This window comes from Myxine glutinosa, chromosome 4 (assembly GCF_964187855.1).
Source record: "Myxine glutinosa chromosome 4, kmMyxGlut1.1, whole genome shotgun sequence".
Taxonomy (NCBI): Eukaryota; Metazoa; Chordata; class Myxini; order Myxiniformes; family Myxinidae; genus Myxine; species Myxine glutinosa.
Window position 1 is genome coordinate 105,292,149 of NC_136264.1, and position 25,671 is coordinate 105,317,819.

Genomic DNA, 25,671 nt, shown 5'->3' on the forward strand with positions numbered 1-25,671 from the left:
CTCCTCTGACGCTGGCAACCTCAACATTCTCGTCCTCCTCGACCTCCGCGCTGCCTTTGACACCATCGATCACACTATCCTCCTCACCCGACTTGAATCCACCTTTGACGTTACCGGCACTGCCCTCTCTTGGATTAAATCATACCTCTCTGACAGATGCCAGTTCATCTCCATCAATAACTGCAAATCCCCCACTGCTCCCCTCCCCAAGGTGTCCCCCAAGGTTCAGTTCTTGGCCCCCTCCTCTTCATCCTTTACCTGTCCCCGCTCGGTCACTTAATCCGCCGTCATGGTCTCCAATTCCACTGCTTCGCCGATGACATCCAGCTTTTCATCTCCACCAAGTCCGTCTCCACCGACACCCACTCTATCCTGACAAACTGCATCACTGAAATAAAATCCTGGCTTCAAATCAACTTCCTCAAGCTTAACTGTGATAAATCTGAAATAATCATCATTGGCCCAAAAACGCTCACAAAATCCACCCATAACTTTGGCCTCAGCATCGACGGTATCCCAGTATCCACCTCCCCTCACATCCGGAATGTTGGCGTCATCTTTGACCAAACCCTTTCCTTCGACAAATACACTAAACAGATCACAAAGTCAGCCTTCTTTCACCTGAAAAACATTGCCCGCTCCGCTCCTCTCCTCCACGGCTGCAGAAACCCTCATCCACGCCTTCATCACCTCCCGTCTGGACTACTGCAATAGCCTCCTCTATGGTTCACCCTCAAAAATCACCAATAAACTCCAATACATTCAGAACTCCGCTGCCCGTCTACTCACCCATTCCCGGACCCGTGACCACATCACCCCCGTCCTTTACAAGCTTCACTGGCTCCCCATCCCCCAGAGAATCCAGTACAAAATCCTCCTCTTGACATACAAAGCCCTCCATAACCTGGCCCCATCCTACCTGGCTGACCTCCTCTCCAGACACACTCCCACCCGCAACCTCCGCTCTGCTGGTACCAACCTCCTGACCCCCTCCATCCGGACCAAATTCAGATCCTGGGGGGACAGGGCCTTCTCCATCGCTGCTCCCACCCTCTGGAACTCACTACCTCACACCATCAGAGACTCCTCCTCACTCACCACATTTAAAACATCACTAAAGACCCACCTGTTCAACACTGCATTCAACATTCAACCCACAGCATTTAACCCCTGACTATCTCTTCTCCTTCTCCCTCCTTTTGCTTTAAATATTTCCCTATCGATTCTTGTCTTTTTGCAATTGTTGTTTTCATGTATTGTTATGCATTATGTTTGCCACTCTGTCAAAGCGCCTTTGGGCTTCTGGAAAAGCGCGATACAAAATAAATGAATTATTATTATTATTATATGTGGCGACTTCAACTGTCATCATGCCAGCTGGCTGGGTGTGGGTTCATCTCTCACCAGCCATGGCACCTCAGCAAAGGACTTCTGCGACTCATTGGGACTGACACAATCTGTCAATTTCCCGACCCGGGTCTCAGTCAATGGAGTATCTACTCTTCTGGACTTGGTTATGACTAACTTCCCTGCAAATGTCTGCTGCTCTTCTTCTACCCCAATCGGTTCTTCTGATCATGTGCTTGTTAAAGTGGACCTCTCACTGGCCATTCTCAGAGAGCCTCCTCAGCGCCGACGAGTCTGGCATTTCACTCAGGCCGACTGGCACGGTCTGCAAGCAGCCATCAATCAACTGGACTGGTCTCCCATCTCTAATGCCTCTTACATCAATTCTTCCTGGGAATTCTTCCAAAGCAAACTGCTCTCTCTCATGCACAGATTTATCCCATCTCGTCTTCAGTTGTCTTACCCTTCCTCCCGTCCATGGTACACTGAATCTTGTGGTGAGGCAGTTGCCCTGAAACAACTTGCCTTTGTGTCTTGGAAGGCAAATCCAACTGAAGGCAATCTCAGTTCCTTCCACTAAGCTCGAAACAAGTGTGTTTCTACCTTCAGGAGTGCCAGGAAGCACTATCTCTCCACACTCAAGATTGAACTCTCAAACCTGTCTCCTTCCTCCAAATCCTGGTGGTGTCTGGTCAAATCCGTTTCTGGTGTTTGTTCCCCCTCCATCCCCTCCCTTACCTCAAATGGCTACACAGTTGACACCGCACGTGATAAAGCCGAATGCCTCAACTCTGTGTTTGCCTCAAAATCTTGTGTCCCAAACCCATCTCTCTCTGTTCCCACCTTTCCCAGTAGAACCCAACTGCTCCTGGACTCTGTGTCCTTCTCTCCTGACAAGGTGGAGAAGTTTTTATCAAACCTCGACTCTGATTCTGCAACTGGACCAGATGGCATCAGCCCACGGGTCCTAAAATCCTGCTCTTCCGCTCTGTCCTGGAAGTCCTTGATGTCCTTGTGTTTTATACTTCTCCCCCCCCCCCCCCCCCCCGCCTTCCCACACCTCCTCCCCCCAAGCCCTCTCCCTTCCACACATCTCCCTGCTCTCAAATGTTGTGTTTGTGTGCTTCCCCATCTCTCCCCATCTTGTCTTCCGCTCCCTCTTTTTATATATTTTGTTTGTCTGGTTGATTTGTTTGTGAAGTAAATGTTAGCTCTTTCACGAGCCTCGATTCAGTATACAAAAAAAAAAAAAAAAAAAAAAAAAAAAAAAAATCTCACCCTCTCTCTGTTCTTTTCATCCTCTCTTTTGCTCAAGGTCATCTGCCAGCATCTTGGAAATCAGCAAACATTACAGCTTTACACAAAAAGGTGCAAAAACAGATCCTTGCAACGACAGACCAATCAGCCTGCTCCCAATTATCAGCAAAGTCATGGAATCCATCATTGCTTCGGATATCAAATCCTTCCTCTTCTCCAATGGCTTGATCTCTGATCATCAATTTGGATTCAGACCAGGTCATTCTACTCTGGACATGTTGCTTCTGCTGTCTCAACAATGGATGGAGGTCCTCAATGCCAAACCGGAAATCAGAGCTGTCTCACTTGACATATCACGTGCCTTCAATACGGTCTGGCACCCAGCTCTGCTCACCAAACTCACCTCCTATGGTATTCATGGAAATCTCCACTCATGGCTTGTGGACTTCCTCTCTGGTCGTAGGCAACGTGAGGCCCTGAATGGATTTCTTTCATCTCCCCTTCCTGTTCTGGCTGGAGTTCCCCAAGGTAGTGTTCTGGGCCCTGTGCTATTTCTGGTCTTCATCAATGATCTCTCCGACTCTCTGGAAAATCCTCTCTATCTCTTTGCTGATGACTCCACGATCTGCCGCTCCATTCCTCATCCCTCAGATCGGCAGTCTGCAGCCTCCTCACTCTCTGCAGACCTGGACAAAATCACAGACTGGTCAAACAAGTGGAACATGTCTTTCAATCCTGACAAATCTCACACTCTTACAATGTCTCTCCGAAAGGACCGACTGGAAAACCCTCCCATCTACTTTCTCAACAATCCTCTCCAAGAAGTTCTGTCGCTCAAGCTTTTGGGTCTCACTATCTGCCATGATCTTTCTTGGGAAACCCCCATTTCCAAGCTGGCCTCCAAAGCCAGTCGCCGACTGGGCATCCTCCGTCGTGCGAAGTCCTTCCTTGGTACACCAGAGCTCCTCACCACATACAAGGCTTTCATCCGCAGCTCAATGGAATACTGTTCCCCCCTCTGGGCTGGTGCTCCTGCCTCACACCTAGCTCGGCTTCACGCTGTTGAGGCCAAAGCTTTCAGAATCATTGGAATCTCCTGCGATGAAGTCAACTCCGAGGGCCTTTCACTCACTCACTGCAGGCAGGTTGGTGGTCTTTCTGTCTTCTACCGACTCCTCTCCGGCCTTGCTCCCCCAGCTCTCTCTGTGCTCTGTCCCCCCAATATTCCTTCAGGTCGCACAAGATCTGCCTGCAACCCTCTTATGGTTAAACTGCCAAAATATAGGCTCTCTGCTCACCTTCACTCTTTCATTCCCCTTTTCTCCTGCCTGTGGAACAAACTCCCCCACTCCCTTCAATCCCACTCCTCCCTCCAGGTCTTTAAAACAGCTGTTCACCACCATCTCTTTTCTTCCCCCATCCAAAACCTTGATCTTTTCTACCCCCGGTAATTCACCCCAGAGTCCTTGCAGTGTTCATATGTTTTATACCTCTCCCACCTCCCCCCAAGTCCTCCCGATGTCCCTGCTCTCAAATGTTGTGTTTGTGTCCTTCCCACTCTCTTCCCATCTTGTCTGCCGCTCCCCTTGTTTTTTGTGTTTTGTGTGTCGGTTTGACTTTTTGTGTGATTAATGTTAGCTCTTTCACGAGCCTCGATCTTGTATACAAAAAAAAAAAAAAAAAAAAAAAGGAGGGGAGAAGAAGGAGGAAGGGTGGGGAGGGGGGAGGCAGAAGAGGAAGGGAAGTGGCTCACGTTTCTGAGTGAATGTGGCTCACATTTCTGAGTGAATGTGGATCACGTTTCTGAGTTAAGTGTGATGCCAATCAGGAAGAAGAAGAAGCCATACTACCAAATTCGCACACTTCCGGAATTGTTTGATTTATTTGTATTCAAATGTCTGGTAATTGTTTTGCATTTATTTATGCGAATGCGTACTTGTATATAACTGTCATTCATTTAAAAAGGCTTCGGCACTATCGAGCGATTTTTTTTTTTTTTACTCCAAAAAAACGAACCTTTTTTTTTCAATTTTTTTTTTTTTGGCCGAAAACAGTCCCAGGCACTCACTGATGAACCTCAAAGTTTGATGAAGATCCGTTTAGCCATCTCTGAGTAAAACGCTGACACACACACAGACAACTCGCGTTTATATAATTATATATATATATATATATATATATATATAAATCGGGATTTAAATTTAATTCAAAAATTGATCCAGACGTCTATTCTCTTTCAAACATTCAAACCGACAGAGGTAGTTATGTATCACAGCATCTGTAGAATTTTCACCCTTTTACTCAACTCCGTTTCACTGTTATTTGGTGGAGCAAAAAGTCAACTGAGCTTTATAGATATTTAGATGACAGCAGGAACCCTTTAAGACAACACAAGAGGAGCACACAAAATTTTATATACAATAATACTTCTCGTAGAAACAAAAACATATAAATGTACATGGAAGGAGCATACAAGCAACCACAGACACCAACCATTCCAACAACAATTTTCCATTATTTAAAAGATCCTTTTTCTTGAGTTTTCCATCCTCATTTACACTCACGAATAGACACGCAATATGTTTGCGAAGTACAACATGCTGTCTTTTGATTAAAGACTGGTCAACGAAGCCACGGGAGGTAGGCCTCGTCGTAGCAAAAGTCGTGCAGAAAAATATATAATAGGCAGGGTTATTGATTTCACAAACATTTATTTGATTTCCTCTCAGTTGTAACTGCCACTAACATTGTGCAAGAAACTTTGGCGGATATCAGGTGTAATATTGTGCCATTCCACTTCAGAGCAAGTACAAGCTGAGTGTTACATTGTGGCTTGTTGATTGTGACCTGAAGAAGTCCCTGGAGTGGTTCAATTGTGTTTCGCTCCAGACTCTCTGCTGGCCACTGCACATTTCCAATGTTGTTGTCCTAACCTAAAACCAATTCCTAATGGCGATGTGTTTTCATACACTGGTAGATGTAAAGGCCCTCACCGTCATATTGCACAAAAACCTGCAGCAGTGCCGCATTGCCTACAATTTCCAAATAAGACAGATTATTTGCAATGTCGAAAAAAAAACATGCAAGTGCAGGTTGTGAATGGTCATTTCATATTTGGGTTGCAGCCCCAATATACTATTAGCGGTCCCAATTCATCCCACGTTCTTGTGTGGTTGTGCCAGGCAACGTTTTGGGCCCACGACTTTTGCGAACCAGCTTGCCATGCCTGTCATTTGACTGAAGGTGGCATGAATTTTGCATTTGGCCGGAGTGCCAACAATACAACTCACCTACGCTTTGCAAATTAGTGTGTGGGATCTAATGTCCGCTAGCAACTGGTGGTGACAGATGGGTTATCTGGCGTCATATCCCACAACGGACAGCACACACATCGATGCCTCCTCGCCCTGCATGCGAAACACTGCAGGATGACAGTTTATAGCTGGACTGAGATTCTAACAATGGCTATATCATTTAAGGCTGAGCACTCATAGCTTTCGGTTATCCTGCCAATCAAGGACATTGTTCAAGTAAAGGCAAGTTAAGATTATTTAAAAATATATATTATGCAAATATCTTGTAATTTTGCCCTAAAATGTGTAACGACAATGATAATGTTTTTCTTGCACTACTTTCATCTCAAAGTGATCAGTAGGTCACGGAATGTTTTAAGAAATGAACTCACATTACCTTTCTCAGGAATACCCATTTTATCTGTTAGCTGTCCTAAAATTCCAATTAATCTTTACAGGTTGAGCACATTGCTACAATTATGGGATTTATTTTGGAGAAGTGAAAGCTCATGGAACAAGGAGAAAAAGGATATAAAATGTCATAGCCCCTGTGGTTTTAGTAATTTTGCTGGACGGAGTTTAAAGGCTAGCCCATATTTACCAGATGTATGTGTATGCGCAACTGATTTGAGTGGTCATGTGACACGGAAGATTGCGATCTTTGATCAGATTGCAAAAAAAAAAAAACTACAATGGCCAGTCGGCCATGTTTGGTCGAATTACAAAACAAAATCTTCTGCAAATGTATACTGTCATGTATTGTCTTTGTGCTAAGTTTGAACAGGTTCGGGAAATGCATATCTGAGAAATGGTCGAGGACGTGTTCAAAATCAGGTATTCCAACTAAAATGGCCTCCAGTCGGTCATCTTTGATCGATTCGCGAAACAAAATGATGTACATATGTATACTATCATGTGTTGTCTTTGTGCCAAGTTTGTAAAACATCGGTCCATAGATGGCCGAAATATGGCCGCGGACATCCATAAGCCCTTATTCAAACTTTATTTGTTTCAAACCAAGTCCAACGGGGCTAATAACGAGAGAAAAGAGGGATAGAGGTAAACATAGACAGGAGAACAAAGAGGAATAGATGGATGAGGAACACAGACAAACAGTTAGAATTCAGACAGACAGACAGGACAACTGGACAAGTGAAAGTTTGAGAAGAAGAACAACAGGACCACCGTTAGAGGCCATTTCCCCCCGCAGAGCAGAGGTTGGCCTTTTTTCGGGCGCCGTGGTCCCCTTTTTGAAGCAATGTTTTATGGCCGGATGCCCTTCCTGCCACCAGCCCTGTTAGTCGACTCTTGCGACAAACAGGGAATTACCAGTGAACTGGTACTCAATTTGCCGACCTCAGAAGGATGACAGGCTGAGTCAACCCCCCTGGCGTTAATTCAGTGATCGACCGGGATTCAAACCCAGGATCCTAATATCCCAAGCCGGCACCCTAACCACTTAGCCAACACCAGGCTGAAGTTAGACTTCTTAAGACGTGCAAATATGTGAAAATGAACTCTTAAGGCCACAAAATCTCTAAAAACCGCTCGAAATGAACTTCTAAGGCCACAAAACCAATTGACATTAAAAGTACCCCTTGCCCCTACACAGGGTGCACGTGCAATTGTGGTCCCAAGCATCACGTCTGGCTCATTCAAGTCATACAGTGATGGAATATGTTCAACCATGTATGGTAGCTTTGTGTACATTCAGGGTGTATTCCTATTACGTCATATTCGGGTATATTTTAGTACATGATGTTTTTGTAATTCCCAGTTATTTTTTGGGTGAGTATATGTTATATCGACTGGTCAATGTAACATCAATTTGTTCTTTTGCAAGCAAACACCTCGCAAATTGTTAAACTTGGGCCATGATGCCCTCCCATCCCTGCCAAAACCAGGTACCCTTAGAAAATGGATCTCCCCAGTTTTCAATCCCCACTTGCATTCTTTATCTCACAATTCATTTCAATGAATAAAACATTTTATTGAGGGGATTATGTTCATCCTACAAGATTGTGAGAGATTGTCAGAGTACATGTACAATTCAAGACAAAAAGGTACTGTGTACTAAAGATCACATCCTCCTCTCTGTTTCATCACAATTCTCATATCCTTACTATGTCTCTCATATTCCAGATGAACGAACACACGAACACACACACACACACACACACACACACACACACACACACACACACACACACACACACACACACACACACACACACACACACACACACACACACGATGAACCCTTCTTATTTACACTTCCAATACTCCCCATCATGTTTTCTCCAAGTAATTATTCAAGATCATCTTGTCTGTTTTTATATCGTCTTGTTGAAAGCCTTTATGTTGGTCCTACCTTTGCGAGCAACGTGCGGGCAAGTCGGGGACTCAAAAGCAGCACGGCCCGTCTCAATGTGTCACGATATCGATTCAGCTCCTCAATCTTTAATGACCGGAAAAGTGTCGCAATCATGGCACTCACGCCGCTGTCCACACGCTGCAGAGAGACCTCAGCACCGCGACGAGAGGTGTGCTCCAAGAATTCCCGCACACCACGGATGTCTGAAAATGGTCACCACACACAAAGAAGACAAATTCTCCATGAAGAAGGCTCACAAAGGCTTGTTCTTTTTGCTTTTTTTTGTATACAAATCGAGGCTCGTATAAGAGCTAACATTAATCACAAAAAGACAAACTGACACATAAAACATAAGATAAAGGGAGCAGGAGACAAGATGGGGAGAGAGGGGGAAGCACATAAGTACAACATTTGAGAGCAGGGACATCGGGAGATCTGTGGGAGGGATAGGGCCTGGGGGGAGGAGGCAGGGGAAGGGGGGGAGGGTGGGGGTGGGAGAGGTAAAAAAAACAAAAACACATGAACACTGCTAGGACTTCCAGGTAAGAAGTCGGAATTTCAAAAAAGTGGATCTGGGGTTAATTAACGGGGGTAGAAAAGATCAGTTGTTATAAAGACTTGGAGGGTGGAGTGGGATTGAATAGTGAGGGAGTTTGTTCCAGAGGCAGGATAAAAGAGGAATGAAAGAGTGAAGGTGAATAGAGAGTCTTGATTTTGGTAGAAGGCACCTTGACAGGGTTGATTTGTATTTGAAGGGTTATTATTTGAAAGCTTCCAATTGACATTAATGTGTTATTACATCTGCACAAAATGAGTAATAAATAATTGTTTGTCAGTTTGCAAAGTTCATAGAATGCTATATCTTGAACCAGTTATGATGCTTGGAGAGAGTTATGGTTAGCCAGCAAGAAGAGAGTTAAAGAATTAGGTCAAGATACAATCAAGTGCTGGATAAACATTTCTGTAGTTGTATGAATTGTGCATTAGGCAAATTTCCAGGAAATTATGAAAAGGGGCAAATGAAGGATTTGCATGTTTTCATATTATTTCAGAGAAATCTCAGTGTAACATAAATTCATTGTAACTCACAGATTCCGGAATAATTCCTAAGAAAATAAAATATTAAATGGAGGGAGCCCATATAATTTATAACACTGCTTAAACAAAGAAATTAAACAAAGATGATTCTATAACCAAGCAACACTATTTTGGGCATATTGAGTTTTACGGTATGTACTAGAATTCTTCCCTAACTGAATGTCGGAAGGACAAAATAAGGTTTGTATCTGCTACCATTGAATCGTCAACTTTAAATGAATATAAATTAAGTTGGATATCACCAGCGATATATCACCATTTTTTTTTGTGTTTTTGAATAATATTTGTGAAGAGAATGGACAAAAGTACAGATACGTTCAAAGTACACCGCCCGGTGCCAAATAAATAAATAACATATCCTCCAGTGCGTGGCGCCCTCGGTGCCCAGCGATGCCGCTGTGTAGTACGTAGAGACAGTATTGAGAGGGCGAGGTGTACAATAATTCGTTGATTAATTGCGTAATTAAAATCAATAAAAAATAATCGTAAAATAATTAATTTCTTAATCAATTGGCTGATAGCATACCTAAACCACCAGTGTTTCATCCGAAGCTGGAACATTTTGGAAATTAATTAAATAATTAATAAATCAAATAAATAAATAATTGATTACCTGATTAATCAATGAATAATTAATGAATCAATAATTGATTAATCAATAAATCAAAAATATCCTTTATAGCCAAATCTCTTGGTCACTGTCATGTCCAAATATCAGCTTCCTAAGAGCGTGCCTGAGATATTGCCCAGATGAAAAAGAAAATAAATAAGTGTTTAATAATGAAAATAAATAAAATAATAATGGTAAATAATTAAATCATTAATCAATTGGCTAAAAAAAATACCTAAACCACCAATATTTCATTTGAATCTGTAACTTTAAAATAATAATTAATTAAGTAAGTAATTGTGAGAATTAAGGTGTGCGAGATATTTCCCAGAGGAGAACGAAAATAAATAAGTACTTGATACTGAGTATTCCCTTTCAGCATGTAAGTATATTGAATCGACAATTGGGAGATGCCTTTTACACCTGCTAAAGTAGATTATCAATCAAAGGGAGAAGTTGCGAATAAGGCAATGTAAATAAAAATAATAATAAAAACAGAACAACAACAAATATACTGTACTGTATGTCAACAACCAGAGTCGGTGGCGTAATGGTTAGAGTGTCCGCTCTGAGTGGGGGAGGCTGCTGCCTCAAATCCCAGCCGAGTGATACCAAAGACTTTAAAAAAAACAAAAGTAGAAAATATTGGTTGGATAAGTGTCCACCTCACTGAATTAATACTTGGTGGAAGCACCTTTGACAGCAATTACAGCTGTGAGTCTGTTGGGATAAGTCTCTACAACTTTGCACACCTTGATTGGGCAATATTTGCCCATTATTCTGCAGAAAACTGTTCAAGCTCATTCAAGTTGCATGGGGAGCATTGATGGACAGCAATCTTCAAGTCATGTCGCAGATTTTTGATTAGATTTAGGTCGGCGCTCTGACTGGGCCACTCAAGAACATTTCTCTTTTTGTTCCTTAGCCACTTCAGTGTAGCTTTGGCTGAGTGCTTCAGGTCGTTAACATGCTGAAAGGTGAACTTCCGTCCCAATTTCAGTTTTCTTGCAGAGGGCGGCAGCTTTTCCTCTAGAACTTTTCTGTATTTTGCTCCATCCATTTTCCCATCTATCCTGACAAGTGCCCCAGTCCCTGCTGATGATGATGAGAAACATCCCCATAACATGATGCTGCCACCACCGTGCTTCACAGTAGGGAAGGTGTTCTTTGGGTAATGTGCTGTGTTGGGTTTGTGCCAAACATGTTTTGCATTTACACTTTTTAGGCAAAGCTTTTTGCCATATGGCTTCAGAATCTCTTAAGTAGTTTTTGTATACCTCAAACGGGACTCAAGGTGGGCTTTTTTGAGTTATGACTTACTTCTTGCCACTCTACCGTACAGGCCAGACTTGTGGAGTGCTTGGGATATTGTTGTTACATGCACACAGTCTTTGCCATAAAGGCCTGCATCTCTTTCAATGTTGCCATTGGCCTCTTGGTGGCCTCTCTGATCAGTCTCCTCCTTGTTTGATCATCCAGTTTGGATGGAGGGCCTGATCTAGGAAGTCTTGGTGGTACCATATGCCTTCCACGTCTTAATGATTGTGTTGACTGTGCTCCAAGGGATATCAAATGCCTTCGAAATATTTTTATACCCATCCCATCATCTGTGCCTTTCCACAACTTTATCCCAGAGATCTTTTGAAAGCTCGTTGGTGGTCATGGTTGAGTCTTTGCTGTGAAATGCACTAACCAGCAGAGGAAACCGACAGGAACAGCTGATTTTATTCTGAAATAATCATAATCACTACAATTTTATGCAGGTGGAGGCCAATTAACTTGGTGTGTGATTTTGAAGGTGATTGATACACCTGAGCCAATTTACAATTGCTATTATAAGGGGGGTGGACACTTATCCAACCAATATATTCTAATTTTGTATCGTAATTAATTTTCTGAAATTTGTAGAATTTGTTTTTCACTTGTAAGTTTTGGGTTACGATGTGTAAATAAAGGTGGAAAAAGTCTGATTTAATGCATTTTAATTCCAGGCTATAAGGCAACAAAAGGTGAAAAATTTGAAAGGGGGTGTAGACTTTCTATAGGCACTGTATACATAAGACCCAAAATACCACAAATACCAAAAAGACCCAGAAGACCCAAAAGACCCTTATGACCTTTAAAGCCCAAAAATACCCAAAATACCCCAAAGACCTTACAAGACCCAAAAGACCCAAAAGACCCCAAACACCAAACTACCCCAATGGCCCAAATGAACCTGAAGACCCCGAAAACCCAAAAGTCCCTGAAGATCCCATTTTGGTCGCTCTCCCCCACCATTCCCTCTCTACCATTCCCCCACTTCCCCCCACGATCCCCAATGCTGAGAAAACTTCCTCTTTCTGAGAAACTTCAGCGCAGGAGTAGGCCAGAGGAAGCCACAGTTCCCATCAAGCCTGCACTATAGTTGTGAACCTATGATTGTTTGTCCATTATTTATCCTTTTTCAAATGCTAAGCATCAAGGAAGGAAGCAGGATGTTTTAACGTCTTTGGTATAACAGCTATAGGGTCAGATTCAAACCACCTACCTCCAAAACTGAAAGCAGACACTCTAACCACTATGCCAAGATAACTTTGGTGTGGTTAACTTAAGTTGACTGATTTGAATAATTAAGATAACTTATTTCGTCAAACATAGATCAAATACAAAAACTTTGCATCCTGATAAAAAATCACAAATCCTGACAAATATACAAGAACTTAAGGCTCTCTTGAAGATAGATATCCATTTGTAAGAAAAAAGGTAAATGAAATAGAGCTGTAAGATATAATACATGAATGTTCAGCTCGGCTGCACTTACAAAATGGTTCATTTATTTGTGTACAAGATGAGACATTGGCCACCTACAAGTACACCTACAACAGGTACACCGACACCAGGTACGAGTGGCCAGCCCGGTACTTCAGCTACCCATGCTTTACCGGATCTGCAGTGTCATATGCCAGGTCCTGATTACTGATTTTCGAAACAAACTTCATTATGACCGTTTTCATCACATTCAAAACGCTGTCACCGCTCAGGATCATTTGCAAAACCACCTCATTTTTCTCGTACTCATGATCACTACTGCCTGTCACTGATAAAAAGAGGCTCAAAAGGGAATTCATGCTCTTCGGATCATTTATCGTCAAAGCATTCAACTGGTTTCTTTGTTCCCAGTGAATCACAAAATGCTCTCCATTTGTGGAACTACTCAACTCATGCTCACCACTAAAAAATATTCAATTGGTATTTACTGTTATTAGGAGTGAGGGGTTGGTGCACATCTGAAAGTGTGCTCAGTAAATATGATTAGAGTATAAATTTAGAGTATGTTAAAAAAAATTATATTCAAGGTGTCTATCCCTGTGTGTACACTTTGAAGTAGATTGCACAGGGTGATGCCAAGGTGGTTTGGAATTGGAATGAATGTAACTTTGTGAACAGAACTTAAAAGCATTCACAAGAAGACAGTATCTCATCACATGATCAATCTGGACATCAGCCGGTTTGGCTGTGGTACGTTTATTGGACGGTGTTGCATCTGTGTTACAGTTTGATGCAATTTGAATCTGTTGACTTCAATACGCTCTCCTTGCACCTGTGTTCTTCAACTTTGGTGATGCTCTGAGTTTTTTTTTCTTCCCCTTTTGTGTATTTTGAAGCAATGGTGGATCAGACGAGCTGTGTGTTCATGGTTGTGTCATCTCCAATCTCTTTATATTGCAGAGCAGCATGAGTCTTACTTGGAGTCTGCTGCCGCAATGCTACACTCGGGAACTCCAGAACGATCATCAAACAAATCCACCAATATACTTCCACTATAAGTCACTGGAAGAGATTCAGTCTCTTGAACTTCTAGGCTCCACTATAAGCCACCGGCTCTCCCGGGGTGGTCATTTAGGGAAGCCGGCCTCCAAAGCCAGCCGACGCCTCGGCATCCAACGTAATGAAGTCATTCACTGCAAAATCAGAACTACTCACAGTCTACAAGGCCTTTGTGTGTCGTTAAATAGAATACTGTACTGCTTTATTCTTTGGAAGACAAAGATCTCAACATCAATAGCATGTCCCACGATGATGAGGATTAGCACAATACCTACTGCTGTCATCTTCCAGACAGGTTGGTGACCTCGGTTTTTTTTTTTTTTTACTGCCTTTCATCCAGTCTTGCTCCCTCTACTCTCTCGGCCCTCCAAAGATTCCCACCTCCTTCAGGATGCCTGTATTCTCCTCTGTAAACCCAAAAAATCCAGGCCTGCCACATACCTCCACTCCCTTGCTCCTCTTTTCTCCTGTTTATGTTTACTCCTGAATGAAACTATTCAATCTCATGCGTCCCTCTCCTTGGCTTCAAGCTGGCAGTACACCACCATTTCACGTTACCCTCCTTATTCCTACCCATGTTATTTTCGACCTCCAATAACATCAACTTAGCAAATCTTCATTCTACTTTCTTGTTCATTCATTTCCTTGCTTGTTGTGTCTGCCTTTTGCCCCACTGCCGCTTTGGCAGTACATTGCTTTTTCCTATTGTCAATTTGCTCTTCTGTGAACAAATATTTTCTATGCAAAATAAAAAAGGCCTTATTGAATAGAATAATGTGCAAAACTACTCGATGCAGAACAGCTGCTCTCTGAGGCCCACTGTAAATCAATCTGTCCAGCGGAATTCACTTGAACTGGCAGAAATTGTAGCATTTTCCCTGGACTTTGTGTCTGTCTTTTTATGTATATTCATCAGTGTCGAGGGAGTTTTTTGTTTTTTTACAATATAGAAAGTAACTTCTGTTAAGTTATCAAACTTTGAATGCAGTTTAAATGTGGTGAATTGCCAGCTGAATTAGCTAAATTGCAAGTACGAATGAACAAACCTGCACACGGTCTCTGGGACGAGTTTTGCTTTCACCAAAATGCAAATTCTGTAAGTGGATTATTGATTTTGGTCTTGTCAAAGTGTTGCTGTTATTTATTGCTGCCAATCTACACCCACATGTGTTACTTGACTCCACCTACCATAGCACCAAGACAAAATGAAATGGCCGCCATCTTGGTTTTCTGGTTTCCTACCACATTAGGCCTGTAGACCTCTGCCGATTATACACTGCCCAGGTTTGTTGTGTCAGATTTTCAATGGCTCTGCTGGGTCGAGTGTAAGTGAGAAATTGAGACTGACAAATAATTGGTGCGAGGAGGAATGAGGTGAAGAGGAGAACACATGTGGTGGACAAGATGTTTACAGAACCAAACACTCAGGAAGGAAAAACTAAATTTGGAAGGAGCTTGGCTTGGGGTTGGGAGGAGGTTGAGGGTAACTAACTTGTGGTACTGCCTTGTATGTAGATAGGGCATCAGGTGTGCCAAGGAAGGACTTTGTATGATGGAGGAATTCCAGTCGAATATTGGCTTTGTAGGCCAAATTTGATATGTGGTTTGCCCAAGAAAGATCGTGGCTGATAGTTAAACCCAGTAGTTTGAGTGACTGAACTTCCTCAAGAGGAATGGGAAGAAAGTATATGGGAGGGTTTCGCAGATGGTCATTTCGGAGAGAGAGTGAAAATGTGAGATCTGTTAAGCCATCGGTTAAGTATATAATATATGACTTTCAAAATGAGGTAATCTGCCGCAGAATGTTTGGAGCGCATGCACAGAAACCCCAAGCAGCAACGGTCATCAGGCAGGTAACGTATATTGTGCAGGCCAGGTAAGGATTGTTACCTAAAATGGCTCACAAACTTTTAAAATAAGCCAAAAATACTTGTAAAAGTCCCTATGATAAAGAGGGGGGGGGGGTGCCTCTGCACAACGAAAGAGTTGGAGAATTTTCTGATCAACTGACCCAAAAAGTTGATATCTTGCAGCCCGACGATGTGGGCCCATGCAAGACCTGTGGACAGGATGTGGACGGCACGTTTTACCCGACCTCCCCGATCATTCCTGTCAGTGAGTGGACTTTGAACCATGTGGGACTACCTCGCGTCCTCGCGTGAACATGGCACGCAGCGCCATTTATTTAACGGACATTTGCAATTGGAAAGACGAAGCTGTCATTACCAACATTCAGGCAGACTTCCCAGAGGGAGACACCGCATCTGGTGTGGGTGCTTCTTAACACTGATGGAAAGGTCTGGGGCTTGTGAATGTAACTTGTGAAGGTAAGTTTAAAATTATGATATCAATCATGTTTTGGAGGAAGGGGTGCGGGTGAGAGTGGGAGCTGTATGGGCTAAGGGCCGTTATAAATATATATTTTATTTGATTCCGGGGCCACAAGATAAATTACACTATATATTTGCATCTATTGGTAAAAGGAGAAGCGTGTGTGTGTGTGTGTGTGTGTGTGTGTGTGTGTGTGTGTGTGTGTGTGTGTGTGTGTGTGTGTGTGTGTGTGTGTGTGTGTGTGTGTGTGTGTGTTATATCTTCTGCCACCACTCACTTGGACTAATAAGAAATGATTGAGTTAAAAGTTGACAAAACCCCTTCAACGGGACACTTTATGCCCACTAGCTATACTGATGCAGCTCGACAAGTTTCTACTGTAAAGGTGATACTTTAACAAGAAAAAAAGATAGGCTCAGAAATTGAGCGACACTTTATGGATCATAAAATGATGTTAATTGAATCTCAGATGATTGACAAGCATGTTTCGTCTTTTGTAGCTGAACTTTTAATTTAATTTGAATTCTCCATCATCATCATCATCATTATTATCATGACGTTCATTGAGCACAGCAGGATCTGTGAGAGATGTTTTTACACTTGCATTTTTGTCCTAAATCCTTTGATGGAGCTCGTGAATCGGTGCTGAGCTGCTCAATGTAGCTCATTTCAGTTCTTTCTTTATAAAATCTACCCTGTGACAGTTTCCATTGCATGCACTGACTTACTTACTCCACATGCAGTGACTAAACATTTTCAGGCATCCTCTTCTCTGGGTTTGGAAGGCTCTAGTTGCTCTCTCTGTATAACTGGTTGTTCCTACAATGATTCTGTCAGCTGATGTTTGGTGCCATTCGAAGTATATGGGTGGGGTATCCATCCAGTCTTTGCTCTTGCTTTTTCATGAGTGTCAACCATTCGGTGGTTTGCAGAAGAATGCTTCGCAGCGCCACCATGATTAATTACATGAATCTACTGAGATGCTTTTGGCTTCAGACTGTCCCCACTTTATTGCATGCCACCGCTACCATGTCTCCTCTCAATGTCCTTTTGAGTGTTGTCTATCGAATACCCTCAATATTGAAAATCACACTCTTCAACACAATATTCCCTTCTTTTTTTTTACCTCTGCCACCGGAGGTGAATGGACGTTATGTTTTAATCACTGTCTGTTTGTGAACAGGATATCTCAAAACGTTGTGCATGGATTCGGACGACATTTGGTGGAGAGTTTGGGTATGCGACAAGGAAGAAATGATTCGATTTTGGTGAACATCCGGATGCAGATCCGATAATTTTAAAGTGATTCTTCACCATTGAGAAATAAGGCAAAAACCGATATATAGCACGATATCTCAAAAAGTTGTGGATGGATTTTTGGAAGAAATCTGGTGGACAGGCTGGGTGTGTGACGAGGATGAATCGATTCAATTTTGGTGAAGATCCGAATACAGATCCGGATCAGAGATTTTTTTTTACAGTGACTCTTCACCATTTAGCGATAGGGCTAAAACCGATGTATAGCACGATATCTCAAAAACGTTATGGACGGTTTCGGACGATTTATGACAAAATTTGGTGAACGAGTACAACCCAATTCGATTTTGGTTCAGGTCTGGATCCAAATTCTGGCCTATCAGTGGGATACAAAATGGAAACCTTTCAGCCTGCCAGAAGTTTGTGCTCTACAGAGTGCCCTACTAGTGTTTTTACTGCTTTGAAGTCTTTTGTTTAGTTGTGCAACATGTATATGCACTTTGTTTATGCTACATTCATATTTTGGTACACCTTTACAGCTGCTATGTCCACCCTACTAAGAAGTTCCTGCCAACCAGACAAAGTGTGTGGGAAAACAACGCTATATCCTGAGCAAGATGCAAGTCAGCTAACACCTTAGCAATGTATTGTTGGCTTCTCAATGGCATTATAATGATGCCAATGTGCCCCCATCTTCACCAAGTGTTTTGAATTTAATTATCTTGTCATATAAAGATGGTCTTTAGATCTTTGACCTGTCCTATTTTTTTTAAATGTTCATTGCAATAGCTATCTTGACTTGAAACAAACCCACTCAAGCTCACACCAGGAAAAAGCCCAATCAGCCCTTCAATGGCTGCACAAAGCCACAGCACACCTGGCAGGTATCAAAGACACCGCAAAACAGGTTTCATTATTTGCCTTTCCAAAACTAATTCTGAATATGCCAGGAGCTTTAATTATCTACAATGTTTAGCTGCACATTGAAGTCACAAAATGGAGCTGTCGGCTTTGTTTAGCCACTGAAGTGGCTTTGATAATGGCAGATCTGCAGGCAGAGCATCGTGCCATGGAATACTGATAAGTTTGGCTATCGGGCAATAGAAGAAACAACTGATGGAAATTGCTTTATCACATGACACTTTTACACACAATGTGTGCGTTTCTGATTAACAATACTGGCATGTTTAATGATACATTGACCATTAACTTTAGGGCAGGCACAAATGAGATTACTCAAATGGTAGTACGTCAAGTTCTTTCACATTTATATTGTTGCGGATATGGGATTTGGCCTCCATATCCGCTTGTAAATATTCCCCTATTTCCCCAATACTCCCCAACTATCCCCAATCCCCCATTCCCTAGTCCCATTGTCTGTAAACAACACTCTGTAGAACCGACCTTCCCCTTCTTCCCCCATTAAATGTCGTGCCCAGGTTCACCGCATCTCACGTAGACAACTATAGGACCTCTTGCTAGTTATTCTTAGTCTATGTCAGTTAAGGACTCGTTTCCATTAATTCTGACTCTTCGTTGCACCAGAATGTGATTGTATGGCACCAGTAGTGAGTTTAGGACCTCCCCATACCTCCTCCCATCTTCCCCATGAAACAACAACAACAACAACTACAACAACAGCGCGCGGGGAGTGTGCGTCCTCACTCCGGCTCGGTTAGCCGCCATTGCCCATGTGCGCCGACGGGGTTACCACGAAGGGGCTGCCTGTCGGCCCCTCGTCAAGGGCGGAGCCCGGTAACCCCCCGCACCCAATAAGAAGCAACGGGCCGATTCCATCTGGGGCGGAGCTGACGAGCCGAGGGCGTGTCACTCCCCGCCGGATATACGCAGCCACTTACCGGACGTGACGTCAGATGCGCCCCAGCTTGAAAAGAGAAGTCGCCACCTCCGAGCGCTGAGAGACCTCCCGCATCTCTGGACCGGACCGGGTCGATTCTGCCCCTGAGCCAAGGTGCACCTTGAGCCTCGACTACCTGCCCTTCCTTGCCATCAATCCCTGTGTGAGTCAGTTTTGTCCTGTTTATCTGTGGTCTGTCGGGGCTACTATAAGACCGTGGTTAAGTGCCTACCTTCCTATGCTGTCTCTCTTGTCCTTGTAATCTAACGTTCCGAAATATTATAACCTCCTCCGGAGGTCTTGAGAACTGTACCCCTGGTGTCGTGTCATTTTAACCCAGCCGTTGTGTCCTTTCCTCAATTGATTTAGCGTAGCGCGACTCGGCCAACGTTCGAGTATAATCGGGTAAACTGTGCAGACGCGGTCATACCAAACCGCTCGGTAAACCAACATCCACAACCGCGTCTGTAACAATATAATACGGATATCTAAATGCAGGTTCATGCTCGTTTAGAAAGATGTCAATTATGGGGACCCAACAGAGATTGGTAGGATATTCTACTAACAAGCAACTACAGTAGCAACAAGAAAGAGCAAACAGAGATCGCAGACCCTCACCAGGACGTGTTTGTGTGGTGTTTATTAGCTGCTGTTGGTGTGGTTTTTTGACGATGTAGATTTATGTTCAATCCAATATGGCTGCCGAACCACGTGACCGATGAGTCGATGACGTCATCACTAATTCTCCCATACATTTTTTGTGTAGATAATGCTCAATAAATTTCAAACTGATCGGATCAATTGTTCTACTTGTCTAATTATGACGTCATAATGAAGGCACCGATTACATCATTATGAATATATGTTGTTCCCCATGGAGAGTGCTTAACAATGTGATAGTTTCAATTTTCCAAGATGGCGCCCGTATCACGTTACCTAAGACATCATAATCATCATTAAAAAATTCTAAAGGCGAACGCACTCCAATAGTGAATATTTCATGTCAATCGGACCAATGTTTGCAGAGAAAAGCACTCACGTTCTGCGTGGACAAACAGACAAACAGACAGACAGACAGATAGACAGATAGACAGACAAACAGACAGACCCAAATACAAAACACTCTGGCGATGTTTTTGAAGAGTGGAGAGTAGTGGATAAACAAGGTACATTGTGAGTAAGGGAGGTGGGAATATTTTCACACGAAACGTTCTCCTTTGTCTCTTGATGACAATGGTGTCAAAGTTTCCACTCGAGTCATTATTCACCATCTTGAATTCTGTCCTTGGAAAAAAGGGACAGCATATAGCGGTATAAATTATCACACCATTGACCTTTTGTTCCGGGACTAGTCACTTGTAACTCCCTCCCATCTCAAGCTGTCTAGTCTGGTTCAACTTCCATTATCCTGCTGCATCACAAGGAGTGCCTTCCTGGAGTATACCCTGCTTTTTGATGAGATGTTACGCAAGCTGTGCATTCTGCCATCATTCACTTTGTGGGCATTAAAATCCCACGGTGCCTTTTGACAATAGTATGCCATTACATACTGGTGCTACCCTGGCCAAATTTTTTTTAAATGTACCTCTTCATTTTCTCTCGGAAAGGCAATGGCAAAGTGCCCAGTGTATTCTATGCCAAGAAACTGTTTCAGTGGAATATATCTCCAACTTGGAATGATGGTACGGATTGGATTATTGGAATCATTCACTCAGGCACAAGCCAACTGGGTATCCACATGCCAGATGCTATTCTGGTCCCATTTTCTTCTGTGTCTGGCAGTCATGATGTTTTTATTTAAACCATGTCAATCTGCTTTCAAAAATTCCTCATTTTTATCACAGGTCACATTAATTATACCTAAACAATTTACAGACTTGGCATTTAATATGGAATTTTTTTTTTTCTTGACTTGGGTTTACTTTCTTAACTCACTATATCAATCTGGTGAGTTTCTTTTACACTTTGGTGATTTATTTGTTAAAACAACCATGTCACTGCTTGTCTGTCGCAGCAAGAAGTCAACAACAGGATTGTATCACAGGTGGCGTGGCAAAATGTACGGACAGGTGCATTTGATGATTGGCTTCACAGTCGGGAACACAAGGGTTGTTGCGTTCTGTATTAGTGGAAAACAACTGCTGCACGTCTCCAAAAGTTATTGCCGCTTCCTCTGGAGATGGTCCGTCAACTCGACAATGCTGTTTGTCATGGAGTGGTGGCTTTACAAAATTACGGCATGAAACAGCGTGCTATTGCTCGGCAGTATGGCATCACTCAAGGTCAGGTGTCAAAGATCCTGAAACGAAATGCTCAGAGGGGTGTCCCTACTCCAATACCGAGGCCAGGACGTCCCCACAGAACCACAAGGAGGGATGATTGCCAGCTGCACCGGTTAGTCCGCAATGGCCGTACCAAGTCAGCTAATCGGCTTAGGGCTGAATGGCAGCAATTGACAAATGTGCCTGTATCCAGAAGGCTAGTCAACCAACGACTGGTTCAAGCAGGCTATCGTGCCAGGCGTCCCCTGAGAAAGCCACGCCTGACCAGACAACACCACCAGCGCCGATTGCAGTGGGCCAGAGAGCACCGTCAATGGCAGCCAGGACACTGGAATCACGTGATCTTCAGTGACAAGTCTAGATTTCTGGTCCATCGTCAAGATGGCCGCGTCCGAGTGCACAGACAAGTGCATGAAGCCTACAACAAAGATTGTATAGTGCCAAGAGTCCAAGCTGGAGGTGGTGGGGTGACCGTTTGGGCTGCTTTTCATGCAGGGGGCAAAACTGACCTGGTTGTTCTGAATGGAAACCTGAACCAGTTCAAGTACAGGGCCATTCTGGAAGAAACATTGCTTCCATTTGCTCGTGCAGCCTTTCGAGGAAACTTTGTCTTCCAAGATGACAATGCACGGCCTCATCATGCTCGCATGATCCAACACTTTCTTGCTGACCGTGGTGTAGAGCATATGGAGTGGCCTGCCATGTCCCCGGATATGAATCCGATAGAGAACTTGTGGGCAGAATTAACGCGTCAAATCGACCACTTGGACCAGCAGCCGACCTCTGTGCGTGAATTGCAGCAGGCTATTGTCACTGCACGGCAAGCGATTCCTGTCCAAACCTTGGCAAATCTCGTGAACAGCATGCCTCAACGTGTACGTGCTCTCCTGAATGCTCGTGGGGGTTACACGAAGTACTGAACTGTAATTTTACTGTCTGTAATCCCAGTCGTAATTTAACTTTTGTTTTTGTTAAAAAAAATTTTGGCTAATGTGCAAAATAAAGAGATACTTCTGGAAAACGTACAGAAGTTTAACACAGTACTGTCCATGAATTGAGTTCGATATCAGTTTACATCACTTTCAAGGATCAATTTATTTGTTTCGAAATGTCAAATGTGGTTTTTGTTTCTTTTAAAGGTCACATTAACAAAATCTAGAATAATTTCAACATAATTCTAATGAACTTTTGGTTCTAAGACATCTTGAAAAGTAAGTTCACCCCCACAAAAAAAATATTCCATATTAAATGCCAAGTCTGTATCTATCTATAATTCCAGCAATCTCTGTGTGTCTGTGTGTTTGTCTGTGACCGCTGTTTCTCGACAACCACGGGTCCGATATACTTGAAACTTGCCAGGTATATTGCTGGGGACCCGAGGATGTGCCTTTTCAAGGTTTGTAATTAATCGGACAAGTACCTACCGAGCTATGTCCAAAAAACGCTTCAACCAATCAGAGAGCAGCGAGCTATCACGTGTGCCGAACCGTTAATGCAATGCAAGCGTTAATGCGTTAATGCAAGGCTTTTCTTTTTTCCCCTCTTCTCTTTCTACTTTTCCTTGCGATTAAATTGCAAACAGCCAAAATACGTTGGCGCTAATTGAATAATTGGCCATTAACACTAAAATAATCGTAACTGCGATATGCCAACTTCCGGACAGTGCAGCCTTCCATGTTGTTGTTGTTTGCAGCAGCTGTTTGCAGCAAGGCAAGGCTTTTCTTTTTTTCCCTCTTCTCTTTCTACTTTTCCTTGCGATTAAATTGCAAAAAGCCAAAATACGTTGGCGATAATTGAATAAATGGGCATTAATAGATAGATAGATAGATATGCGATATGCGAACTTCCGGACAGTGTGCGCGTTACGAGCTGACCGCCATTACGGTACGTAATTCGATTTCTTATGCGCATTATTTCTCCCAATTCAGTCAGAGCGAAGGGCGGAAGCGAAGAGCGTTGTTATTTTTTGTTTACGGGCGTACGGGCGGGGTAGAGCGTACGGGTAGCGTTTTTTTTTTTTTTGGGCAAGGAACGGGCACCCACGTACGGGCAATGCCCTAGTATCACTGAAATAGCTGATGTCATATAAGAGATGGTGCTGCTTATGAGGTATTTTTAAGTATAGAAATGTTTGTGAAAATTAATGAACAGGTACTAATTATGAACTTATTTTGGCTAATGAAGGATAGTTGATGAGAATTACAACTCCCTTGACTATATTTGCATTCAACTACAATTCTTCTGTACGAGCAATAAATTTCCTCCCAAAAAATAATTCAGGAACTAATGCTGAATCTATGAAAATTAAGTTCAAATTGTATTAAAATATTTTTAGTGATGCACACGTAGTGACAAAAAATGGAAACCTCAACGTAAAGTCACTTAATAGGGTGTTGGGCCACCACATGCAGCCAGTACGGCCTGTATGTGCCGGGGCATACAGTCCACCACAGTCTGGAATCCTGAAGGTGGGATGCGGCACCATTCTTCCACGAGAAACTCAATCAACTCGCACGTGTTTGATGGAGGTAGAAAAAAGCTGTCTGAGGTGTTGTTCTGGAATATTCCATAAATGCTTGATTGGATTCAGATCTGGTGACTAAAAGGCCATGACATATGGATAACATCAGTGTCATGCTCATCAAACCATTGGGCGACCACACGTGCTCTGTGGATGGGTGCACTGGGGAGAGGATGTATCCTCTTGCAGCCATGTTAGCCATAATTAGAGGCAATCAGGTTTGTGCAGCAATTTTATACATGACCCTAAGCATGCTCGTTATTTACTTAATTAGCACATGGGTCACACCTAGGTGGAAACTCTTGCTTGGCGTCCCTCATATAAACAGGTGTTTCCATTTTTTTGGTCCACTACCTGTAAATTGGCAGAACATTTTTTTTAATACCTCCAAAGCTCTATTCCCATATCTTCCAACTTCTCCCACATTCCTTTTTCATATGCCCCTCCCTGCTCTTCATTTTCTCAATTTAGTTCTGCATTGTACGAGGCAAATAGATTGCACCTCCCAAAAAGACTCCTCTCCAAATGGAATAGCAGTGCTCGAGGGAGGATGAAATGATAAGGTGGAAAAGAAAAAATGAGAATGCAGTTTGGTGGAAAAGAAAGAAAAAGCAAGAGAGTATTACAAGTAGGTTGCCAAAAGTTTTGTAATTTTTGCATTTTAAGCAAAACGAATAAGCCTATTGGACTTATGATCAGTTGATAATGCAGTGCAATTTGGGGTACTGTAGCTGAACATAATGCTTGATTAGCTTACCGTAGCCATTCTCATAAAAGAGGATGAACTTCCTCCAGGCAAAATCATCAATGACTTGGATGAGCAAATGACCCAGCTGAGAAGAAGGACGCACTGTGAGCGTGTAGCCTTCACTTTCTCCTGTGGGTAAAGTTGGCAGTTCGCAGCCACTGCGAGGGCAACCCCCTGTTTCACCCGGACCCCCAACTCCACCTTGTTCCACAAAAAGGTATGGGATACGCATGGCCTCAGCCAGTGCTTGCAAAGACGAGGCGGCTGCACAGCCAGTGGAAGACAGAAGTGCCAGAATTCCTTGTTCCATAAGTTCACAAGCTGTAAGAGAGAACAGAAGGAAGAGATGATTGAGGAAACCAGGTAAACCTCAACTCCACATTCATTATCCACTTCTTACTGTTATCTATTGTCGTAGAAGGAAATACAGGAGCTGAAAAGCAGGAGGAGGCCATTAGGCCCAGCAAGCCTGCACAATTATGCCAACAACAAAGTATTCCCACATCCCTACTACGAACAGATACTTATACAACTCAATTTTAAAACAATCCAGAATCTATTGCCACTATCCTTGCAGAAAAACCACTTCATCCATTCATCACTCTCCGAGTAAAAGATATTTGTCTTACTACCGTCCTAACTCTCCTCTTCTTTACTCTTAAATTGTCTCCCCTTGTCCATTCTGTCCAAAACAATTCACACTGTCTATTGTGCTGAAAGACTCTTTTCCACTTATTTTGTCAATACCTTTCATTATCTTAAACATCTCTGTCAGATCCTCTTGCAAGAACCTCCTTTCTAATCGAAAGATCGAGTTTCTTTCAGCCGCTCCTTATAACTTAGTGTAGCTAGTCCCATGATCAATCTAGGTGCTTTACCTCTCTA

General features: G+C 42.9%; 1 protein-coding gene across 1 annotated transcript in view; it reads right to left on the reverse strand.

The window, feature by feature from the left end:
• LOC137425938 (glutamate receptor ionotropic, delta-1-like) overlaps positions 1-25,099 on the reverse strand; it is a 396,968-nt gene extending 371,869 nt beyond the window's left edge. The window contains exons 1-2 of the mRNA XM_078776249.1: positions 24,796-25,099; positions 8,269-8,474 (exon numbers count right to left, since the gene is read on the reverse strand). Coding sequence (XP_078632375.1) covers positions 8,269-8,474; positions 24,796-25,096 — 507 coding nt within the window. The 5' untranslated portion in view covers positions 25,097-25,099. The remainder of the gene's footprint in view (positions 1-8,268; positions 8,475-24,795) is intronic.
• Positions 25,100-25,671: the final 572 nt, after the last annotated feature.